This window comes from Oratosquilla oratoria, chromosome 37 (genome assembly GCF_046742065.1).
Source record: "Oratosquilla oratoria isolate Oo_2021 chromosome 37, ASM4674206v1, whole genome shotgun sequence".
Lineage (NCBI taxonomy): Eukaryota > Metazoa > Arthropoda > Malacostraca > Stomatopoda > Squillidae > Oratosquilla > Oratosquilla oratoria.
Window position 1 is genome coordinate 35,944,242 of NC_134813.1, and position 24,064 is coordinate 35,968,305.

The following is a 24,064-nucleotide window of genomic DNA, read 5'->3' on the forward strand; positions in this document are numbered from 1 at the left end:
CTTGTCTCAAAAACTGAACCCAGGCAACTCAGTCAAGTTGCCTCTTTAAACCAACAGGAGGCACCCATCCTTGCTTAAATTGGAGACTTATGAGGAAAGTTGTTAGCTTCAGGGGGATGCCTCATCATAACCACAATACAAGGACATCACTCAGCCTCCAGGACTCTCATCTTCCGGCCTTTCATGGATGCCATGCATAGCAAACATGTGTGACCCATAATGTGGTTGGATGGCCACTGACTTGTAGGAAGTTTGTCTGTTCTTTGGATGGTTTAATTTTTTTCCCCTTTGAGTGCCCATCACACACTTCTCACTGGTGAGAGACCAGTGGGGGAGCTGGTTTAGTTGCCAACAACATGACTATGCAGCAAGTAGTGCTGAGTTACATGGAATTAATAGAAGGACTATTGTGTCTTGACACATGAGTTACCTATACATATTATGGCAAGAGCATGGTGAAAATATCCTCAATTCTGTTTCCCAGGCCAAGTCTTAAATGTGTTGTGACATTTTTTTAACCTGCACAGGGAGGATGAAGCAAAATTAGGTGTTTAAATAATTTTTCATGAGTTTTATGTCTACAGAGCTCTAGTTGCAGGTTTGCCATTCAGAACATTGTACTATTTTTGATTAAGTAATTGATTTCTGATATATCTTGTAGATTGTTTTTAATTTAATATGATGTGGGCTTAAAAGTTTCCAGTGTGGATAGTATCAGGTTTTGGCAACCAAGACATGTATAATCTACATTTTTTCTTTTCCTGATGTGAAGTGACCACATTATTATCAGTACCAGTAGACACAAAAGCATATTTGTCTGAAAGTCTTCCATATATTTTCCTAGGTAAAGCTGGATACCAAAAAACCCTTTCTCCCTTTTTTAAAATGGGAGTGGCTAAGTCAAAGCATACACCTAAATCATTCACAAAATCCACTCAAGCACCCCTCCCATCTCAGTATTTTAGTGATGAGGGGTTGTCCTGTTCCCTGTCGCACTGCTTGAGACAAAAGGCAATACAGTGAGGCACAGCTCTTCACTATGGCAACCCCCTTAAGGCTGTTATCCCTTCATTTATTTGCAGTCTCCATCCTTTCACTCTCATCTTTTGCACTCCCCTTTCCCTGCTCAACAAAAGAGACACTCATGTGTATCCAAGGCCTCCAACACCTAATCCATCCATTTCTTTCTTGGTCTTCCCCTCAAGCTCATTCCATCCACTTCTGCTTCCCACCCCCCTCTGTTTTTTCTTATTAATAACGATAATTGTTGCCTGGAGTTTCACTGACTGGAAACTTGCAGACCTATAGTGGCACCACTATATTTCTCTGGAAAGAACATTGGTCATTGTGTTGTAACAGTGTACAATGGTCTCTGTCATAGGCTTAAAGTAGTAGGAGGAGACCAGTTGCCAATTGCTAGTTGTTCTATGGCACTGGCTGAAAGTAGAAAGATGGGATCAGTCACAGGTTGTCAGCCTTCCAAGTGTTTAACCTCTTCATACAAGTCAGGTTCTCACGGTCAGCATCAGATGCCTGATGTACGATGATGCATTACAGTACTCGCCTTATGAAACATAAAGTCTGCTGATTTACTTATTCTCTTTCACTGAGTAATAATAAATACAGAAAATGTGATCAAACAAATTCACGGAATTCAGGGGTCACTCAGCTACAACTACAAAATAAAGATAATCAGGATGCCACTGCCGGCATCCTCATATATCCACTCACACCTCATGATGCCTACATAGGCATCATTGTGTGGAAGAGGTTAAGGTTTAAGAAATTCAATTGAAGCTCTTAGGGAGATATCTTGGGCCCAGTCCTTGCCCACAGTAGGGTTACAAATATAGGAAGTGCATGAAAAACCTAAGGGGAATAAGGGCAGATTTGGGAGAAACCCCTTTAACAATGTTACCACCACAGCCAAGCAAGTACTGAGCATCAGTTAGTTACCAGTAGCAAGAAGCTGTGATGTCATGTATCCAGCCCAAACTTCTGGCAAAATTCAAACGTCCCCAACAACTTGAAGTATGTTCCACTCTGGGTACCCCAGGCCAAATTTTTTTTGAGTACTGACCTGGGCAATAGGAGAAAGATGGAATGGAATCAAATGGGTGATAGCTGAGAGTGGGATCAGTGGGGTTGGGTATGCCTCGGCAAGCGACCTCCCATATAAGGGGGAAGAAGCCTTTTGGTATATATATATATATATATATGTGTGTGTGTATGTATCAGTACATATACGTACACACACATTGGGCCCTAAAGTTACTTCAGAGATCTGTTCCTATGGACCGATGTAAGGGAATTTTCAATGCAAGTCTAAATTACTGTAGCCTAAGTCACTTACCTAACCTAAAACACCCTAAAGTCATACATATATATCAAGAAACTGAACTAGGCCATAGGAAAATGAAAGGAAGAACATAATTATAATACAAAAAATAATGACAAAAATTAAACTTGAAAAAAAAAAGAATCCCCAAAATGACAAATGAAATTGTACATTCTGTACAGGTGACTACCACTGTAAAGTTGAAACGATACATGTTGATGACAACATAGGTCAAGGACATCCTGTACATATAGGAAACCCCCTATATATGAAAGGGATATGTACCTTTAAGATATCTATATACCAAGGGTTTTTCCTCCATATAAAGGAGGTAGCCAAATCAAGAGGCAAATACTCCTATCCACCACCCTTTCATCCCTCTCATCTTAGCTCCTCGTAGATGAAGAGACATCCCTGTAGCCTGCCCATTGCCCTAGTTCAGAAGCAATGCAGTAAGATACAGTATATCCTCAGTAAGACCACTTCATTTAATCAGTGATTCCTTCCTCTGTGTAAAGCACTTGTTAAACACTATTATAGTGATAATTTGTGTATTGAAGCAATTTATCCCAGAAAGACTTTTAAGAAAGTGTAGAGATGTGTTCCAGATGCCCACCCAGTTACCCAAAAGTAAGTACTAGAGGAAGGACGGGAGAGGACAGAAGATAGGGGTGAATGGAGAATGGTTGTGTATGGATGATACTCTGATACATGAGGAGGAGTGGATGGGGGATGGGGGTGATGGAGTATGTGTGAGAAAAAAATTGATGCAACCTGAAGGGATTTCTCTTCTCCCTGTCTTCTCTTTTTCTGCATGAGGGGATGGAGAAGGGGGTTTGCCAGTTTAATGAAGTGGCCTTGCTGTGGATGTGCTGTGTCTTGTGACACTGCTTCTTACCCAGGACAGTGGACAAGATGCAGGGATGACCTGTTATCCAGGAGGTGCCAAAGATAAGAGGGTGGAGAGGAGTGGAGTATGTAGGGAATGGAATGGGTGGGAGTGGATTTTATGCCTTTGTTTTTTGGCTACCTCCCTTGTAAGGGGGAAAAAGCCTTTGGTATATGTATGTATGTAAGTACTAAAGAGATTGTAAAGCTCTTAGATCTACACTTGTAATGTCAATAAAAGATAAATGGATGATAATGATGTTAGTTGGCATTGGGAGGCTTGATGAAGTATGTAAGTAACAAGATGGCAAGGAATGAACTCACGACAATGGTGGTGACTAGGAACAGACTGGGAATGAGTCTATTTGTTATAGTCTGTTTATTTATATATATATATATATGTGTGTGTGTGTGTGTATGCATACATATGTGATGTCTGTATATACATACATATTCACATATACACACACACAAACAGTAAAACTCCTCTAAAGCAAAGTAATTGGAGGAAACTGTGAAGATTAAAAGCATGTAAATGCCCCTAGCCCCATAGAACACAAACTCACTAAAGTTACCCACAGACAGCCATCACTGTACTTGCAACCCAGGATTCCAAGGTAGGTTTCTGGCTGTTGTGCTGTGTGAAGGATGTCCAGGCCTCATGCTGGTATGCCTTTAGCACCCTCGTGATGTACCACTTGTAAACCACATTGTCCAAGTTTTCATGATGTACTTTTCTTGCACGGTACACATCATTTTCTTTTTTTCTCCCTTTAGTCTTTCCCCCTACTTCCCTCAATCATTACTTGGTCTTCAGAATGTCATGAAGATTTCTTGACATTGATTTGAGTTGTGCTTGACTGACTCCTCTCTCATGCACATCAATCACTTTAAGCTTGTCAGCCATGCTAAGGCATTTCTCTATCCCTTCACCTGGTGAAGCAGAAGAACGCCCTTATCCGTGGAGGTTATCATGCACTTGCTTAAGGCTCAAGGGCAACAAAACACACATGGTACTAAGAAAACTGCATGTCTGATGGGCAGAGAGGTTGTAGGGGAACTGAGCAAGGCAGGCGAGTATGGATCTCGCAGAATGGCAGGATAAACATTGAGGATGAATCCTTTATTGATAGTGCAATGTTTCACAAATTAAATATTGTACAATCAATAAGGACTTTATCCTCAAATGGTGTTTAATCTGGCAAAACTGTTAGCAGTTATCATCTTAACATCTTTGAATCTTATGTGATGTGTCCTTTGCACATGTTTGGACTTCTATTGTGTCATCCAGATTTGTGTGTGACTTATGAATACAGTGGTATCTCAGTACTCAAACGCCCCAGAGGCTAAACAACCAGAATGCATTTTTTTTTTTTTTTTATTATTATTATTATTATTATTATTATTATTATTATTATTATATATATATATACATATATACACATATAGATATATACACACATATATATATACACACATATATATATATATACAGTAAAAGCCCTTGTATCCGGCACCAATGGGGCCGAAGACGTACCGGATACGAGAAAATGCCGGATACGGGAAGGGATATTAAAAAAAAATACATTTATTTATATTGTTCTTTTACTTATTAATAGATCTTAATTCGCTTTAATAATAAACACATCCACATGTCTATATATTGTAAATTCTATCAGTATAGAGTAAATCCAATCAATATACATCAGTTATAATCATCACAGCATTACCAGTTATCTAATTCATCATCTGATAATTTTACGACGGAGTTGTGAATGGCTGTGTTCAGTGTTGGTGGCTGAGAGGGTGCATTCACCTCTACACTCGAGTTTTCTTTCACTAAACTTTTTGTACCAACTTTCATAAAATGTATGATGTCTCTGCTTAGAATTTTTTCCTCTTTGTTTGTGCACTGTTCTGCAAATTTCACAAACACTGCTAGACCCTTCGCTGCATCCTTCCACGACACTTTCATCTCAGGGTCGTCTTCTTCACTATCTGCCTCTGTCGTTTTCGCGTGTTCATCGGGAAGTGATTGTAAAATTTCATCATCACTAAGTGAGAATGTTGCTGCTCGGTCACTGTCCATATCTACACACACTTGTATCGCTTCGTCACTAATGCAAAGTTTAGCGCGATAACCCATCTTTCAATTCTTTCACCACCGATTCTTTCTTGCCGATGGAAAACCCTCAAAAGTTTTTATTCCCTTCCTGATCTTCAAACATTATTTGCGGATATGATTTTCTCTAACATCGCATTAGAGTTTGTCGTTTTTCATCCTCCCAAGCTAGCGATTCCATAAAAATAGCATCTTTAACATTAAGCCCACGTTGGAATTCGGAAATGCTACCGTCCTCAAAATAAACTAGTTTGCGCATAGAACTTTTCCGATAATTCTTTTTAAAGTTTTGAATCACTCCTTGATCCATGGGCTGGATCACACTTGTTACGTTCGGCGGTAAATACACAATAAAGCCCTGGTGGCGGCGAGAGCAACTACAACCACGCGCGGGTGTTTTTTTTTTATATATTTTATTTTATTTATTTATTTATTTATTTATTTATTTTTTTTTTTTTTGTATACGTCTATCTTTATCACAATTTTTCGATTTTCGTGAAAAATATGCCGGTTATTTGAAGTCCCGGATACAAGAAGGCCGGATACCAGGGCTTTGACTGTATATACTGTATATATTTTTATATAATTAAAAATAAACTTCACTCAATTTGGAACTTTTGTCAGTTTTTGGCCGAGCCAACAGAATTGATCGAGGTACTATGTTTCCCGACATTTTGAAGAATGGGCGTATAAGATATTATCTTCGCGTTCTTCCTCGCATTCTTCTTCTTCGTGTTCTTCGCGTTCTTCTTCGTGTTCTTCGCGTTCTTCTTCGTGTTCTTCGCGTTCTTCTTCGTGCTGGAACTTTTGTCAGTTTTTGGCCGAGTCAACAGAATTGATCGAGGTACTATGTTTCCCGACATTTTGAAGAATGGGCGTATAAGATATTGTCTTCGCGTTGTTGTTGTTCTTCTTCGTGTTCTTCTTCTTCTTCCTCGCGTTCTTCTTCGCGTTCTTCTTCGCATTCTTCTTTGCGTTCTTCTTCGCGTTCTTCTCCGCGTTCTTCTTCCTCGCATTCTTCTTTGTGTTCTTCGCATTCTTCTTCGCGTTCTTCTTCGTGCTGGGGATCCTGTGTTGGGGTTTCGCCCCGAGGCCGAAGGGGAAAACGATGGATTTGAGCGCGGAAAGCTGTGGCTGTGGGCCGCTGTTTGCGCAGCCAAGCCCCCGGCCGAGCCAACAGAATTGATCGAGGTACTATGTTTCCCGACATTTTGAAGAATGGGCGTATAAGATATTGTCCCGTGGCCTTAAAGATGAACATATGGAATTATTTGCAAAATTGTACAAAAATATAAAAAGGTTAAAACCTAGAATAGCTATGATAAATGATTTGCAACGTATAGTTCGAAAGTTTGGTGAGCTATTAAAGGACAATCCTGATTACAAATATTCTGGCTCAAGGGAAGAGTATCTTAGTTTACCAGCTAATAAAGAAGACATTGAAGAAAAAGCGTATAGCTGTCATAGAATTTGGTTGTCTTGCTACTACAACATGTCCAACGACGGCAAATCAGCTTTAGCTTTGGAGAGAAAACGACAGAGGCATTATTGGATGTGGGTTACTAAAACAAAGGGAATAGAAAGACAAGAGGTTTATCGTAATAAGATATTGTCCCGTGGCCTTAAAGATGAACATATGGAATTATTTGCAAAATTGTACAAAAATATAAAAAGGTTAAAACCTAGAATAGCTATGATAAATGATTTGCAACGTATAGTTCGAAAGTTTGGTGAGCTATTAAAGGACAATCCTGATTACAAATATTCTGGCTCAAGGGAAGAGTATCTTAGTTTACCAGCTAAACTGCGAGCGAAGCGAGCTCGTAGCGCCGCAGGCCAAAGCGGTGACGTTAGTCACCACCGAAGGTCGCTTGTTTTTCCTTAAAAAAAATTTTGCCCCAGAAATTAAACTTTTTGTGAAACTCAAACACATAGATGGTCATATCATTACAGTACTGCATTCTACACTTATGCTTGGATTAAAAGATATTATCCTAGAAACCTTAACATTTCTTAGAATTCTATCTATCTACCTATATACCAATATCTACAACCCCATATAGGGAGGTAGTCAATCAAGGCACCCACCCACTTCCACCCATCCCACTACCATCTGGCCACCATTTTCCTTTCATCTTAGCTCATTGTTGGTGAAGGGTTATCCCTGATCACTGCATGGGTCAGAAACATTGCAGCAAGACACAGCACATCCACAATGTCCTCATCTTCATGTATGAAAATAGAAAAGATGAGAAATGCCTTTGGGCCATGTCAGTGAAGAATTGAATTGTAAAGAACATATATATATATATATACACTCATACCTCGATTTAACGGACCTCACTTTAACGGATTTCGGATGCAACGGACAAAATCTGTAGCTTCCGGATTGTCCGGAGCGACCGGACGCGGTCCGATGTTTCCGCAGTTGACCGCCAGATGACCTATGGTCGCTTTGTTTACAACTGTGCCGGAACACGTGGAGCTGTTTGGTCCGTGTTTTCGACCTTTTTGGCCCTGTTTTGTGTGTTGTTTGTGAAATAATTCAACAGTTTTTTTAACCATGGCACCTGTACATCCTGTAGAAAAGAGGAAAAGAGTCAATTTAACAGTATCACAGAAGCTTGAGTTGATTAAAAAGTTGGAAAGTGGAGTGTCGGTGAAGCAGGTGTGTGATGAATATCCACTTCACTCCGGGCCAAAATCTCGCGGGCAGCATTAGCTGCCAGACGTACGATGTTGCGTCATAATACTCGCATCATAAAAAATAGTCACCGCTTATATCGTTCATTCTCTCTTTCACCCGTGAATTTTGATAACCATAGAAAATGTGATGAAGACAGTTTAGAGAGTATGTCATTACGCAGGGGCAACTACAATAAATATAATCAAGACGCCAATATGGCAGCCTGTATCCACTTGCTCCTCATGCCGCCTACGTAGGCGGCACCGTATGGAAGAGGATATGGAGTAAAGACACAAACTGTCTGATATTCGTAAACAAAAGGAATAACTTCCCCAATATTCGCTGAAGTATTCGGTTGATGAAAATTTTGGACTTGGTACTCTTGGGGTGAAAATTTTGGGCCAGATCCCAGGTATTTGCACTAACAGATTGGATAGTGTGCTTAAGTAAAAGTACCGTACTGTATTCATTCCTCATTTTTTCGTAACGTAATCATTGAAATACAGTAGTATCGGAAACTTCAGACAATCGGGTATATCGGACCGGTGTTCCCCCCTTTTAGTCCATTAAATCGAGGCATGAGTGTGTGTATATATATATATATATATATATGTATATATGTATATATATATATATATATATATATATATATATATATATATATATATATATATATATATATATATATATATATATATATATATATATATATATATATATATAAACAGGGAGTCTTCAGTTTATGAGTCTCAACTTCCATTGTTTCATGGTTAGGACACTGGCAGGGCTTGTCCCTGTACACTCCCTTACGTCACTCGCAGCCAATCAGTCACCCTTGCTGTGACATCAGCATTCTCAACCAATCAGTCATCTCCATTGCTGTGACATCACCACTCTTGGCCAATCAGTTGTCCCCATTGCTGTGACATCACCACTCTCTCAGCCAATCAGGTTCATGTGAACTGTTACCAAATCACTGTCACCGGCTAGATTATTTTGCCAAAAACAGACATGTTAATTTTTTATTTATTTATTAATACAAAGAACTAGTTGGTGAGTGCAGCAGAGGAATACATTGTTATGCAATGATAGACTAAGGAAGGATGTGCTATTTTGGGATTACTATTTATTATTATTATTTATTTATTTATTTATTTATTTATTTTTTTTTTTTTTGGGGGGGGGAGTGCATTTTGACCTTCATTATGGCTCCCAAGCATAAAGGAGGCTCATCTGATAGCAGTGCATTGTAGAAGAGGAAAGTAATCACCATGGAAGATGCTTACTTAGGCTGGTTCCAACCTACACAGTAAATTGATTTATGAAGTTGCATAGGATCAGAGCTCCATCAACTCGAAGACACCCTATTTATATATATATATGTATGTGTGTGTATATGTATATATATATATATATATATATATATACACCTAGTTGTATTATATGAGAAGGGGAGCTGTGCTTGTAGAGACCTGTCTTTGTGTCTCGCAGCACCAAATTTGTTCTTAAATTCTTGTATTGTTTTTGCACATACTATTGTTTCATTCAGTTTGTTCCAGACGTCTACCACTCTGGATTTTTTTTTTTTTTTTTCCAAATCTCTTCTATAACTATCCTTTTTGAGTTTCTTTTCATGTCCTCTCTTATTTCTTTTATCCCACTTTAACAAGTCTACTCTGTCAAGGATTTTCATGTGTTTCATGATTCTGTAAATGGCCAATAGATCTCCTCTTTTTCTTCTTTGTTCAAGGGTTGGTAGTTCCAGTTTAGACAATCTTTGTATGTCAATTTTGAAAGTGTTGGTGCCATCTTTGTTGTTGCTCTTCTTTCTAATTTTTTTATATTCTTTTTCGTGCTGGGTGTCCATAGTGTTGCAGTGTACTTCAATCTTAGTCTTATCAGTGTGACTAATATTTTTTTTACCATTACTTCATCCAAGTAATCAAAAGCCACCTTTATTGATCTTAGTAAATTGTAGATTTCTCCAACTATTTTGTTTATATGCTTGTCTGGTGACATGTCTGTGTTGATAATTACTCCTTGGTCCTTTTCAGAGCTAATTGTTTCTACTTTGTACCAATTTTATATTGTCCTGATTTTTTTTTTTTTTTTTTTTTTTCTCCCTCCCTCTTCCTTCCCCCCAAACTCTTTTAAACTACATCTTTTGATGTAGAAGTTCACTTCCCACTTTTGGCTCCATTCCCAGACTTTGTCCAGGTCTCTCTGTAGTGATTCACAGCCTTTTTCTGTACCTACTTTCTTTAGTACTTTTGCATCGTCTACAAAGAAGTTCATATAACAGCCAACACCTTCATCCATGTCATTTATATATATAGCAAACATTATCGGAATTAATAATGAACCTTGTGGGACTCCACTTATCATTTCTTCCCAGATCGAGATTTTATCTCTGAGTACCACCCTCATTTTTCTTCCGTGCTAGAAATCTTGCATCCATTTCAATAATTTTCCTTGTACACCTGTTGCTTCAAGTTTTCTTAATAGCTTTAGTGTGGTATTTTATCAAACACTTTTTGTAAATCCAGGAAAGCACAATCTGCCCATCCATCCCTTTTGCATTATATCTATTAACCTTGATTAAAAACAAATCAAGTTTGTGGCACATGATCATCCTTGTGCATGTATTTACCTAGTTGTATTTTGCGGAAAGAGAACTATGCTCGTAGTGACCTGCTATTGTATCTTTCCGCATCCATTTTTTTCTTAAAGTCATGTATAGTTTTAGCACTCACTGGTTCTTCATTCAGTTTGTTCCAGATATCTATAACTCTGTGTGGGAAGCTATTCTTTTTCAGATCTGTAACTGTCCTTCCTAAGTTTCTTCTCGTGTCCTCTTGTATTTCTTTTGTCCAGTTTAGTAGGTCATCCCTATCAAGAATTTCCATCCCTTTCATAATTCTGTAGATGGTTAGCAAATCACCTCTTTCTCTTCTTTGTTCCAGGGTTGGTAAATTAGCTTAACCAATCTTTGTATGTCAAATTGCAAAGTGCCATCTTTGTTGTTGCTCTTTGAATTCTTTCTAGTTTATTTATTTATTTATTTATTTATTTTTTTTGGAACTAGGTGTTCATAGTGATGCTATGTATTCCAATTTTGGTCTTATCATGTAGTCAAAGGCTACTTTCATTGATCTTAATAAATTAAAAGTTTCTACTAATTTGTTGACATGTTTGTCTGGTGTCATGTCATTTGAGATAGTTACTCCTAGGTCCCTTTCCGAGTTTACTTTTTTTTTTACTTTGTACCAATTTTATATTGACACAATATTCTATTTTTGCTTTTTCCAAATTCCATTAAACTACATTTCTTAATGTTGAAGTTCACTCTTCTGACTCCATTTCCAGACTTTGTCCAGGTCTTCTTGAAAAGATTTGCAGTCTTCCTCTGTACTTACTCTCTTATAGTTTTGCATCATCTGCAAAGAAGTTCATATAACATTCCACGCCTTCATCCATATCATTTATATAAATAACAAACATTATTGGAGCCAGTACAGAGCCTTGGGGAACTCCGCTTATGTTTTCCCAATTTGAGTTCTTGTCTTTAAGTACCACCCTCATTTTTCTTTCGTTCAAGAAATCTTTCATACATTCCAGTAATTTTCCTTGTATTCCACCTATTATTTCAATTTTTCTCCGTAGTTTTTTGTGTGGTATTTTGTCAAAAGCCTTTAAGCACAATGTGCCCATCTGTCTCTTTCTTGTATTATTTCTATTAATCTTGGGTAAAAACATATTAATTTGTGGTACATGATCTTCTACTTCTAAAACCAAATTGTTTAGGATTTAGTATTTTGTTCTCTTCCAAGTGTTTAATCCATTTATTTTTAGTAACTTTTTCACATATTTTTGCTACTGTGCTTGTAAGGGATACTGGTCTATAGTTTGTTGGATTTTCTTTGTCATCTTTGTATATTGGTACAGTACAGTATTTGCATTTTTCCAATCTTGTGGTACTTTTCTTCTTTGAGTGAGAAGTCAATTATCTTGTGTATTTTGTCTGTTCATCATTCTTTCAATATCCAGTTCGCAATTCCATTGGGCCCGTATGACTTTTTGACATCAAGGTTCTTTATTTGGTCCCTTATTTCTTTCTGCATGTGTATTCACTATATATATATATATATATATATATATATATATATATATATATATATATATATATATATATATATATATATGTATATATATGTATATATATAATTTATATGTAGAAATAGAAAATTCTAATGCACTCTTTATGTTCAATTTGAAACTAGAAAAATTATTTGAAACTTTATCTTTAGAAATCAAACTGCCTCCAGTAACATATTAAGTTCTTGTTCTGAGGTACCACTGAAGTTGTCTGGAACCCTAAAACCCCGCAAGAATTTTAATGATCAGATATCGGAAGTATAAAGGTGTGATTTAGAGAGGGCTTACTAAATATAGTTACATTTATATATACATATATATAAACATAAATATATATATATTCATATATATATATATATATATATATATATATATATGCAGAAAATTCTAATGCACTCTTTATGTTCAATTTGAAACTAGAAAAATTATTTGAAACTTTATCTTTAGAAATCAAACTGCCTCCAGTAACATATTAAGTTCTTGTTCTGAGGTACCACTGAAGTTCTCTGGAACCCTAAAACCCCGCAAGAATTTTAATTATCAGATATCGGAAGTATAAAGGTGTGATTTAGAGAGGGCTTACTAAATATAGTTACATTTATATATACATATATATAAACATAAATATATATATATTCATATATATATATATATATAATACATATGTATATATATATATATATATATATATATATATATATATATATATGCATACATATGTATATATATGTATATATATATGTATATACATATATATTATATGTTTATATATATGTATATATATGTTATTGTGGTTGTGCATTTTTCACATAAAAATTTAGTATGGTTATGCTCATTTTATTTTTAAGTAAAGTGTGTGTGCATGATTGAATAATTGTACATGTATACATTTTATGTGGTAGAATTTTAAGTGCCAGATATGTATCTTGTAAAATATTTGATATTGGTCTGAAGTCTATAAAATCCAAAGCATCTGTGGAGTAGTGTGCACAATACTGATTTTTTTTAAAAATAATATTATAAATGTACCCTCACCCCACTCCTCAAAATAAAGAGACAGTTAAGACCTGTTCATTCACAATTTTTTAAGATCAGTATATAGTCAACATTAATAACCATGTTTCTCTCCCTTTAAATCTTTTTCACACTTGCATGCAAGTGGGAGTGCTTTGGTGTGCCAAGATTAATTGCTTGTGTTCAAGTAGGAGGGAACATTTTAAGAATTTTCTTGTGGATAGTCTCAGCCACCATCTGTCACATATGATTAACAAAAATAGTTGTATGCAAGACCATTGAGTTCCCTTTTACTTAAACATGACCTTTTCCATTCTACATTTAGTGGCTGGGAAGGTATAGCATCTGCAAGACCCCCACGGTGAGTATGTGCATCACATTTTGCTTTTAGCATGGCTTTTTAATTACATATTCTGTAATTACTTTTAACCTTTTACAAGGCAAAGTTCAGAAGAAATGTGCAATGAAAATTAGTTTTGAGAAAGTGAGTTAAAGAATATTTCAGAATTGTGGAAAGTGATAAATAAAGACTATAAAGGGGGTGGAGATTGACAGCTGCTGAGAGTTAAGAAATTGAATGAGAATGAAAAGGAGAAAATACCAGGAGAAGCCAAAAGAGATATGGGAGGTAGTGAGGGATAGAGGGGAGGTGGGAGTCGGGTAAGAATGAGTGTGGAACACACCCATTCTTCTGAGGTGACAAAATATACAGAAATTATATGTGGGATGAGGATTGTGAGAGGGAATAGAAGGAAGGGTGGTGAATGGTGGGATGAAGAGATGGGGGCAATGGTAGAAGAGAGGAAGTGAGTGTATGTGGATTGGTTGCAAGGTAGGGCTTGAGAAGTTTATAAGAAGTACAAGAAGAAGAGAGGCAAAGAGAACATCTGTGAAATAGAGTGGGAATCTGACAGAATTTTGAAAAGGAATAAAATGTTTCAGAGGGAGGTGATGAGATCAAGTGGAGAGGAGATGGGAGTGGAGATAGACAGATGTTGGTGGAGGTGGGGGCAGTAGAGGGGAGGATAAGTGATTGAATGTTTGAGAGTTTATGAATGTAAAGGATGTTGGCGAGAGAGTAATTGTGGAAGTGCAGGGAGCCAGGAAGATGACTGAACCCTGTGCTAAAATCAGAGTACACTTAAGCATACTCTGCTATGGCCACAATACAACACTTGTTTGGCATGTCAAAACAACATTTGTATACAGTAAATGACAACAGATGACATGCCAACTCTGCCAGACTGCCTCATATACAGTCACATTTGAAGGTACTTGTTATTGATCCCTTTGCAATTAGTGTTGTACATCAGTGCACAATTAGAGTGCGTGATTGGAAAAGGGTAATAAGGAATGGGGAATGGAGCTGGATATGATTGTGGCAGCATGTGATAGAGCATCTGTCATGAAGTGGAGTTGGCAGTTAACACAAATGAGTCAAGATTTGGGAGATTGGATGATTACAAGAATAATAAGGTAATTTTTATCATCTTGCATGTGAGGCACTCAGTTATTTAGGGCAGAGGTGAGGGAAGGTCAGCTAGATTGATGGAAGTTAAAGGAATGGAGGAAGTTAGATTTTGGTGTTGAATAGTTAATCATGGAGAGGGAAAGATGAAATGAATGGGGGGTGGGTTCCTGATGCTTCTATCCTTCTGTGAGGAGGGAGTGTAAGGGTTACTCAAGGGTAGAACTAGAATTAATGAAAGGTCTTTATTCCATTGAATACAAGACACAAGGATTGATTCCGCTGTCAGAGGCAGACAAGATGATCAGATAAATCTAGATCTAGCCGCTGTTGATCAGGTTGTGAATGATGTGGAGAAGAATAATGGGACATCAAAACAACGCAAAGAGAAATGTAAAGTTAAAATGAGAAAAAATGGATAAATAAAATAAAGTAAGATAAATGAATAAGGCAAAGAGTGACCTCTTAGTGGCCATATAAGAAGTTACTGCCAAAAATGAGAATATGGAATTGATGTGGATTCCTTAGGTTAGAAGCCTACACTATGGAGTAAGTTAAGCCAGTTAGATTTTTTGAAGATAAGCATGTTTGAAGACTGTATAAGAAAACAATTTGGAAGAGCATGTTGGAGACTGTGTGTGAGAAAACAAAAACTGAAAGGAGGTTCATAGGATCCAGGGAGTTTTAAAAGTATTGCCTTCATGTCTCAGATATTTAATTTGGTTTTGTTAACATATTTATGCCAGTTTTGTCCTTTATTGTACATAATATTTCATCATTACAATTTTATGTAATTTTTACCACTCATTAACTTGAATTATGTATTATCCATGTCTCATCTCAAATCTTCAATTTTGCCCAAACTAAGAATGGGGCAGGAACTTTTTATATATGTATGTAAGTATATTTGTGGATAAAATAAACCATACCCAACATAAACCCAAAAGAGAGAACTTTCATGAGATACAGAAGAATCACACTAGTACAGGATCAATCAAATTGACACAATTAACCAGGAAGCTGACACCATCTGCCCAAGATGCACATCCTTACAGAAGACACAGACCACCCACTCTTACATTGAATACCAAGAAACTGTGTCAGACATAACATTATACTTACAGAAAAGAATTGAACAAAGTGCTTGAAAACTCCCACCCCCTCACACCATATCACACTAACACAGTACGACACAAAATTGACCCCAGAAGTATTCTGCTCGACCATTTTTGGCAACCTGCCCAAAGTATTTACCATCGTACAATACATTCGCTTAATAACTTACTCAGATCACAAAACAAATATTCCACAGTAGACTGCCAAATTCTAGACTTCACCCCTACCCCCCCAAAAAAAAAAAAAAAAAAAAAAAAATATATATATATATATATATATATATATTATATATATATATAGATATACGTATATATATATATATACATATATATATATATATATACTGTATATATATATATATATATATATATATATATACGTATATATATATATATATATATATATATGTATATATATATATATACATATATATATATATACATATATATATATATATGAGAGAGAATGCGGGTGGGGAAGGGCAAACGAAGATGTGTTAGGAATAGAGTTTATTGACCTAACTTTGCGACCAACTTGGTCTTCTTCAGAGTCCTCTATGAAGACCAAGTTGGTCGCAACGTTAGGGCAATAAACTCTATTCCTAACACATCTTCGTTTGCCCTTCCCCACCCGCATTCTCTCTCATTTGTCTGAAATAATCTTAAATATATATATATATATATATATATATATATATATATATATATACGTACGCAAATATATATATATATAAATATACTGTGTATATATATACATATATATATATATATATATATAAATACATATATATATATATATATATATATATACATATATATATATATATATATATATATATATATATATATATATATATATATATATAAAATAGAAATAAAAATCACAAGACAAAGAATTGCATTGGTATGCCTATATTCAGGTCACCACCATGTATTAAAACGGTATCAATACAGAATTGACCTGGCACCAGACTCCATTTGTCCCAGATCCAACCACATAGAAAGTTCACAGGACATCATACTGCACTGCTCTATACTTGCATATTCCAGGTAATAGCACAAATTTTTTTCACTGAGTGACTTATGAGCTTCTTGGGGGTTTAATCCCCTGTAGGAGAGAACTAGGACAGTGGATTGATTGATGGAACAAAGTGACAGTTGGTCTTGATTAGTGACTAATTGTAAAGGGGTTAGTTTGAAGGATGGGAAACAAATTGAAATAAAAACACCCAAATAAAGTTTTAAATATTCACCTAAAACACTTTAGGTCTAAAGTATTAAAGGCAGATGCCTTCAGACCTCTCCTGGATACAGTAAACAATAAAATTTCAATAAGCTGGAAAAAGAACACATGTAATCCTCTTCTTAAAACCAGACAAACCTCCAGAAAACCTGGAAACTTTGATCAGATGAGAGGCTTTCTGAAAGCCCATAAATGAGACAAGTAGTAAGGATAGGATATTGAGATGGAGAGAAGTAGTTTGTGGAGTTCACTAAGGTCAGTGCTGGTGTCCATAATGTTCTTGATATATGTAAATGACAATCTTGTCCCAGGTCCCTTTTGTAGGAGACTCATGGCTCACAGATAATTGACAATAGCCACTGGATTGGCCCAATAGTCATTCAAAGAAGAAATATTGTGTTGTCTTGGTGCGGCCAGCATGGGGCAGTGAAGGATGAGTTGTTCAGTATCCTATGTGTGATGATTGCACCTGGGGCAGTTTGTTTCTGTAACCAAGCCCATACTTATTTTTGTATTGGATGGTGACCTGAACATATTCATGCTTGTTTGGTTCTATAAGTAAGATTAAGAATACAAAAAATAGTATTGAAAGGGGTTCCCAGACTGTAAGGAAAAATTAGAATTTTTTCAGTCTTCCCTCACTAGAGGAGAGAAGAAAGAGAGGTGACCTGATTGCTGCTTGGAGAACATTGAGAGAGAGGATCTCTTTTTGGGAAAAGAGTGACAAGAGATCATGAAAAACCTTAAAAAGGCAAAGTACCTGAATGATATCAAGAAATAGGTTTCCATACAGATGTTTCAATGATTGGAATAAGATAAAATAGTCAAATAGATTTTTTAAATGACTTTAATGCCAAATTTGTTAGATGGAGATGAAGAGACAAGTCTCCTCACATTGAGCCTTTTTCTTTAGATTACTAATTGGTAAATACATGCATGTACACATGGGCATAGTGTATCGCTTTTGTATTTGAATCGGATTTTTTATTTTCCATTATAGATTATTTTCTAAATGCTGCTTCCCTGTTGTTCCAAAATTAGAGTAACAGTTTTATGATTATTTTCATGAAGAAGAAATATGAGTGACCACAAATTTAAATATTTTACAGGGATCGGATTACAAGAGGAATATACCAGAACATGCAGACATCAGGCAAGCTGAAGATTTCACCAGAAGTTGTAAGCTACATTTCAATATATACAGTAGTTAGGAAATTGTTAAAAAGAACTATGTCGACTTTGTTTAATTCTCATACTGTTTCATGTTTTTTATGAGTGAATTTATTAGTTTATGTTAATTACTCTGGGAATTAGACTTTTGCTTATACACTAGGATCTCCATGTACAATCTGCTCTGGAGGGAATTTTTTATATAAGTAACTGTCACTTCGTTATTATGGTTTTAGCAAAATATGTTTGAAAAATATTTATTTCTATGTAGAATGTGATTTAGGGTAACATGTAGCAGAGAATATAGGAGTGGGTATAGATATCAATTATAGAGTAAGGGAAGCAAGTGTCTGGCAGAATGAATAGTGTTATGAGAAATAAATATCTAGGGAAGGGGTGATTGTGCCTGCGACAGTGTATGGGACCGAGACTTAGAATCTAATGGTGGAAGAAAGGAAGAGTTTAAATATGTTTGAGATGAAGTGTTTAAGAAGTATGGTGGAGGGTTACAAGGATGGATAGAGTGAGAAATGAGGTTAGATGGAGAGTGGCATGGAAGGAGAGCTTTCAGGTAGGGTTGGGCACATGGAAAGAATGAATGAAGGAAGGTTATAAAAAAATTATGGAAGGCAGAGATAGGTGGACTGAACTCAAGGTTGAAGACCAAGAATGGGATGGATGGATGAATGGATGGATGGATGTGGGGAAGGAGGCCTTGAGTAGAAAGGGAATGTTTATGAGCAGGAAAGGGAGAGGGAAAGAGATAGGTGTGAGTGGAGAGTAGTTGTAAATGGATGATAAATTGATACAGCCTAAGGGGATTTCTTTGTGTCTGCTATATATTCTTGAATGGATGAGGGGGAGTGTTAACCCCTTCCATACGGTGCCGCACACGTAGGCGTCATGGACTTAGATCTCGGTGGCAGCAGCCAATGCCAGCCGTACGACGTGTCGTAATAATACTCGCATCATAAAATATAGTCACCGCTTATATCGATCGTTCTCTCTTCACCCGTGAATTTTGATAACCATAGAAAATGCGATTACAAAAGAATTAGAAAGAATGTCATTATGGAGGGGTGACTACAATAAATATAATCAAGATGCCGATATGGCAGCCTCGCGAATACACTCGCTCCCCATGACGCCTGCGTGTGCGGCACCGTATGGAAGGGGTTAATATTTCACTGTTAAGAAGAAATTTATAATGAGAAGTTGGTTTTTTCAAGTGTTGCATAAGTAAATGAAGTTCATTAATGTTGTGAGCTCATTCAATTTATTCTTATTTCAGCAAATAGAATTCACTGCTGATGATTTAACTGACATGGGGGAAATTGGACGAGGTGGCTTTGGAACAGTCAACAAAATGATCCATCGAAAGAGTAACACAATCATGGCAGTCAAGGTATGGGTTTATTTGTTTAAGAAACACATCTAACTGAACATCATTGTTAACGATACATTAGATATTTGTTTTCAATGGCTCTCACAGTATAGGGGAAACCTTTCTCTGAGGGTAAATGTACTTTGTCTTTCTTTTGATAAGTTTTCCAAGCTTTAAGGTCTTGTAAGTGCAGAAGAGAAGTGCGCCACTTTAATGTGGATGAATAGGTACATCATCTGATACAGAATTGTTAATTGATTGATCTTAATTAATATTTGCTTTGAGTTTCATTAAGGGGGTCGTCGCGATAAATTTCCGAAAAAAATCGAAATATTCGAAAAAAAAATCCCTGTCATCTAGTGGCCTTTGGCAAGCCAGTCCTGAAATATTTCAGCGAAATACCAAAAAATTAAAGGAGTTATGGCTATTTTTCTGCCCCCCCACCCCCACTTTCTAGTACACTTTCGCTGCACAAATGTTCGATTAAGTTATTTCATCGCAATAAAAATGGCACAAATGCGTTGTATTTTATTATTTACTAATATATAAGATTAATTGGAAACACATCCTAGTCTGCGATCTGTTCACTCGGTACGTAAGTTGAGCGAATCATTGTGGAGAGAAATCGAATTCTCGTTCCTTGGAGATAGATAGATATATATAGAACTTTTATTTACTTTTATTTGAAGCTATAATCATTTCAAGAATGCCTAAACATTCGAAGAAGAAGCGTGTGTTTCATGAAAGCTAAGAAACTGAATAAAATCATTGAGATACTGGTTACGACTCATAGCAGTGACCTTGAACAGTGCTGCTGCTGCGCCAGCCCGCGACGCGCGAAGCGGGACATGTGTTAACCCTTCCTCCGCCCCCCTTATCCTCGTTTCTCACATGACGCCACCGCAACCATCGAGCATACGTTTCATACATCACGAGACTACAAATGACGCTCCGTGTGCTTTTTTTTCATCACAAGAGCGACTGTCATTGATCATAACTTTGGAAGGACACATAATCTTCTTTCTCACTTGGTTAGAGTCAATTCCATCATTACAAAAGCACTTGAACAAGACAAAAACGTTGATTCATTGCCAAATAAAGTCTATCTATCTCTATCTAACTATCTTTCAGCTCCGATTTCAAGCCGGGGGGTTTTATTAAGCAAACCTGGAGACAATGAGAGACGTCACTTCCTGAAACCCTCGCCTTCTGACCTCCTGATACCTCGTAAAATGGGGGATCAGGTACCAGCTACACTTTATAATAACATGTGAATGACAGAATTCATGAAGATTGGCGCAGAGAAAAAAATCGAAATGAAAAATACAAAAAAATGCAAGGAAATGTATTTTGAACTTCAAAGCTCAATATCTCAAAACTACCCTTTTCTCTACATTTTTTCTATCTCCTCCGTAACTACTCGGGCGATTTTAATGGGGTTTGGATCATTTGAAAGCTGAATAAATTTGCAAACTTTTTATTGTGGGGATTTTTTTTTTTCATGATAGAAGTTGATATATTGCATTTTGAAAAAAAATATGACACGTTTCAAAAAAAAAATTCTTTCTCCTAAACTAAGAGGAAATTCCAAAAACGCCACAATGATTTTTTAGGTATTGCTATGGAGCATTTGTGGAATTTATTTCAGCATGCTCAGTCAATGGATAAGTGAGGAGATAGAACTTTTGTAATTGGTCAAAAACTGTTTTTTACTAATAACTTCATTGTTTTTCAACCAAATGATATGAAAATTGGTGGTGAACATCTCAGTATATGTATATATAACATATTAACAATTCGCGAACTTCCGATCATAATTGACGAAGTTCGTTTTCGAGCGCGACGACCCCCCTAAGTGTTTCACATACAGCCCCACAGTGCAACAGTCTCTGTGGGAAGAAACTTGTGATTGTTGTCTGTGTTATATTCATGTTCTGGGTTTGTGCTTCTGCACTTTGTACTTGCATAGCACTACACAGAATAGACCTTAGAAATAATACCACTATGTCACAGTGCTAACTTTGTTCAGGAATATACAAAATGTAGTAATACCAGTGCTTTTTCTTGTACATTTGCATACCTCTAGCAGAAGAGTATATTTATTGTGGTTTGTTGTAGCGCATCCGATCAACAGTGGACGAGAAGGAACAGAAACAACTGCTGATGGACTTGGAAGTAGTCATGAAAAGCAATGATTGCCTTTTTATTGTGCAGTTTTATGGGGCTCTCTTCAAAGAGGTAAGTCAAAATATAGATTCTGCTTTAAGAGATCATTTTATTGTGACATTTACTCCACAATGGTAATGATTGTTATCACCTTCAGCTATGCCTCCACAGCATGGTTCCCAACAATCAGCAAGATGAACACATTTTAAAAAAGATTATAGAATGGAGCACTGAAAGTAATAACAATACACCAAAACCACTCCAATTGGACACCTGCATGCAGAAACCAAAATATTCCTCATAGAACCACATGAAAATGACAGGAACACAATGGTACGCCAGAACCCTTAACTCTACACATGCATCTTACTATCAGAAGCACCACCAACAAAACACAACAGAAAACCACACCAGCATACTAATCAAACATTTATAACAATGTACCACCTCTACCTTACAAAGTATCCACAGAAAAACACATAAAAATTACTAAACAAGTCCTTCAAGACAGACCATCAAACTCAATATTTCAAGAACACCCAGATATAAGCACCATAAAAGAAAAAACATCCAATATCTAGTAAGAATCACACTGGCAGAATTGCATGTAGGCCACCATTCAGCATGGAAGTAGTACCAAAACAGAATAGGTCTGTCCACAGATTCAAACTGCCCCACCTGTTCCAAACATTTTCAGCATGCTTTCCATGATGCTTCTCTGAATGAAATCAATAGTATTTTGTTTTCCACAGGGTGATTGCTGGATTTGTATGGAACTGATGGATACTTCACTGGATAAGTTTTACAAGTTCATATATGAGCGAATGCATGAACAGATTCCAGAAAAGATGCTTGGGAAAATCACTGTAGCAGTAAGTTCACAGGAGATATTTTGTACCATGATTTGCTTGAAAATGCTTGAGGCACCAGGAAATTGTTACCCCACTTTACTTCCTTTTTCTTGATTAGGAAATTAGATAGCCTACCAGTAATGTGCAAGATAGCAAATCTCATTTATGGTGGGAAAGACACTTGTTGAGGAAGAAGAAACAAATATAGTAAAACATCTTAAAGTGGATTAGCTAATGAGGCTGTTTAATGTGTACATAAGGGAGGGGAATATACCAAAGGACTGGAGGAGTGCATGCATAGTTCCTCTATACTATAGAAAATGGGGCAAATGTGAATATAACAGCTTTAGATGGATCATTCTGTTAATTATTGTTGGAAAGGCATATGGAAGTTAATGAGAAGATTAGGAGGGGAACAGGAGTAATTGGGGAATAACATTATGGGTTAAGGAAGGAAAGGGTGTGTGGAAAAAAAAATTGTAGTAAGGCAGATATGTGAGAAGTTTCTGGAAAATGGTAAAGTTGCCTTTGGGCTTTCATGGATTTGGAGAAAGCTTATAATGGTTGAGAGGAAGGCATCGTGGGATATGTTTCAAATGTATGAGATAGGAGGAATGTTGTTGAGGAAAGTAAAAAGTTTTTTAATAGTTTAGTATGTTTGCTGTTAAGTAATGTAAAGAGTGAGTGGCTTGAAGTGAAGATGGGGCTGCACCAATGTTGTGTCTTATCAATGTGGTTGTTCAGTGTGTACATGGAAGGGGTAGTATGGAAGGGTAATGGACATGGGTTTGGAGGTGGTCATTCAGAGTTAAGACTAAAAAAAAAAGTGTGTAAGGCAAAGGTGGATGGTGTTAACTTGAGGGGAAGACAGAATATGATCAATGGATGGGGTGAATGGGGCCTTGAGTAAAATGGGAATGTCTCTTGAGCAGGGAAGGGAGAAGACAAGAAATAGGTGGGTGTAATGGTTGTAAATGGACTATAAATTGAGGTAGGCTGAAGGGATTTCGCCTTGTCTCAATTTTTTCATTGTAGTCATATGACTTCTTTTAATGATCTTTTGTTGATTTATATATTTACTAATTCATTTTTCCCCTTTTGTGTGTGATACTACAGACTCTTCTGGCACTCAATTACCTTAAGGAACATTTGAAAATTATTCACCGAGACGTAAAGCCGTCCAATATTTTACTTGACAAAAGAGGAAACATCAAACTTTGTGACTTTGGCATCTCAGGTCAATTGGTAGACTCTATTGCCAAGACACGGGATGCTGGATGTCGACCATACATGGCTGTGAGTATGGACTTTAAGAAAGGCACTTATGCAACCTTTTCTTAATTAAACATTTTTGTATGTGTTCAGGTATTTGACATGGATGTATCAGAGGAAACATATAGTACAGGAGGAAGCAAATAAGGAACAGGGAAGAAAGGAACATGTAGAGAAAGGATAGGTCAAATG

The 24,064-nt window shown here is 36.6% G+C and overlaps 1 protein-coding gene across 9 annotated transcripts in view; it reads left to right on the forward strand.

Annotated features, from left to right (window-relative positions):
* The window catches only part of LOC143019650 (dual specificity mitogen-activated protein kinase kinase 4-like), a 73,910-nt gene that overhangs the window by 39,168 nt on the left and 10,678 nt on the right, over positions 1-24,064 (forward strand). For 2 of the 9 annotated variants that reach the window (XM_076175532.1, XM_076175537.1), the window contains 7 exons: positions 13,529-13,566; positions 16,779-16,836; positions 18,139-18,208; positions 19,491-19,604; positions 21,702-21,821; positions 22,502-22,621; positions 23,717-23,896. In XM_076175532.1, coding sequence (XP_076031647.1) covers positions 13,529-13,566; positions 16,779-16,836; positions 18,139-18,208; positions 19,491-19,604; positions 21,702-21,821; positions 22,502-22,621; positions 23,717-23,896 — 700 coding nt within the window. Of the gene's footprint in view, positions 1-13,528; positions 13,567-16,740; positions 16,837-18,138; positions 18,209-19,490; positions 19,605-21,701; positions 21,822-22,501; positions 22,622-23,716; positions 23,897-24,064 lie in introns of all 9 variants that reach the window. The other 7 variants (XM_076175529.1, XM_076175535.1, XM_076175531.1 and 4 more) reach the window with 4 other exon arrangements.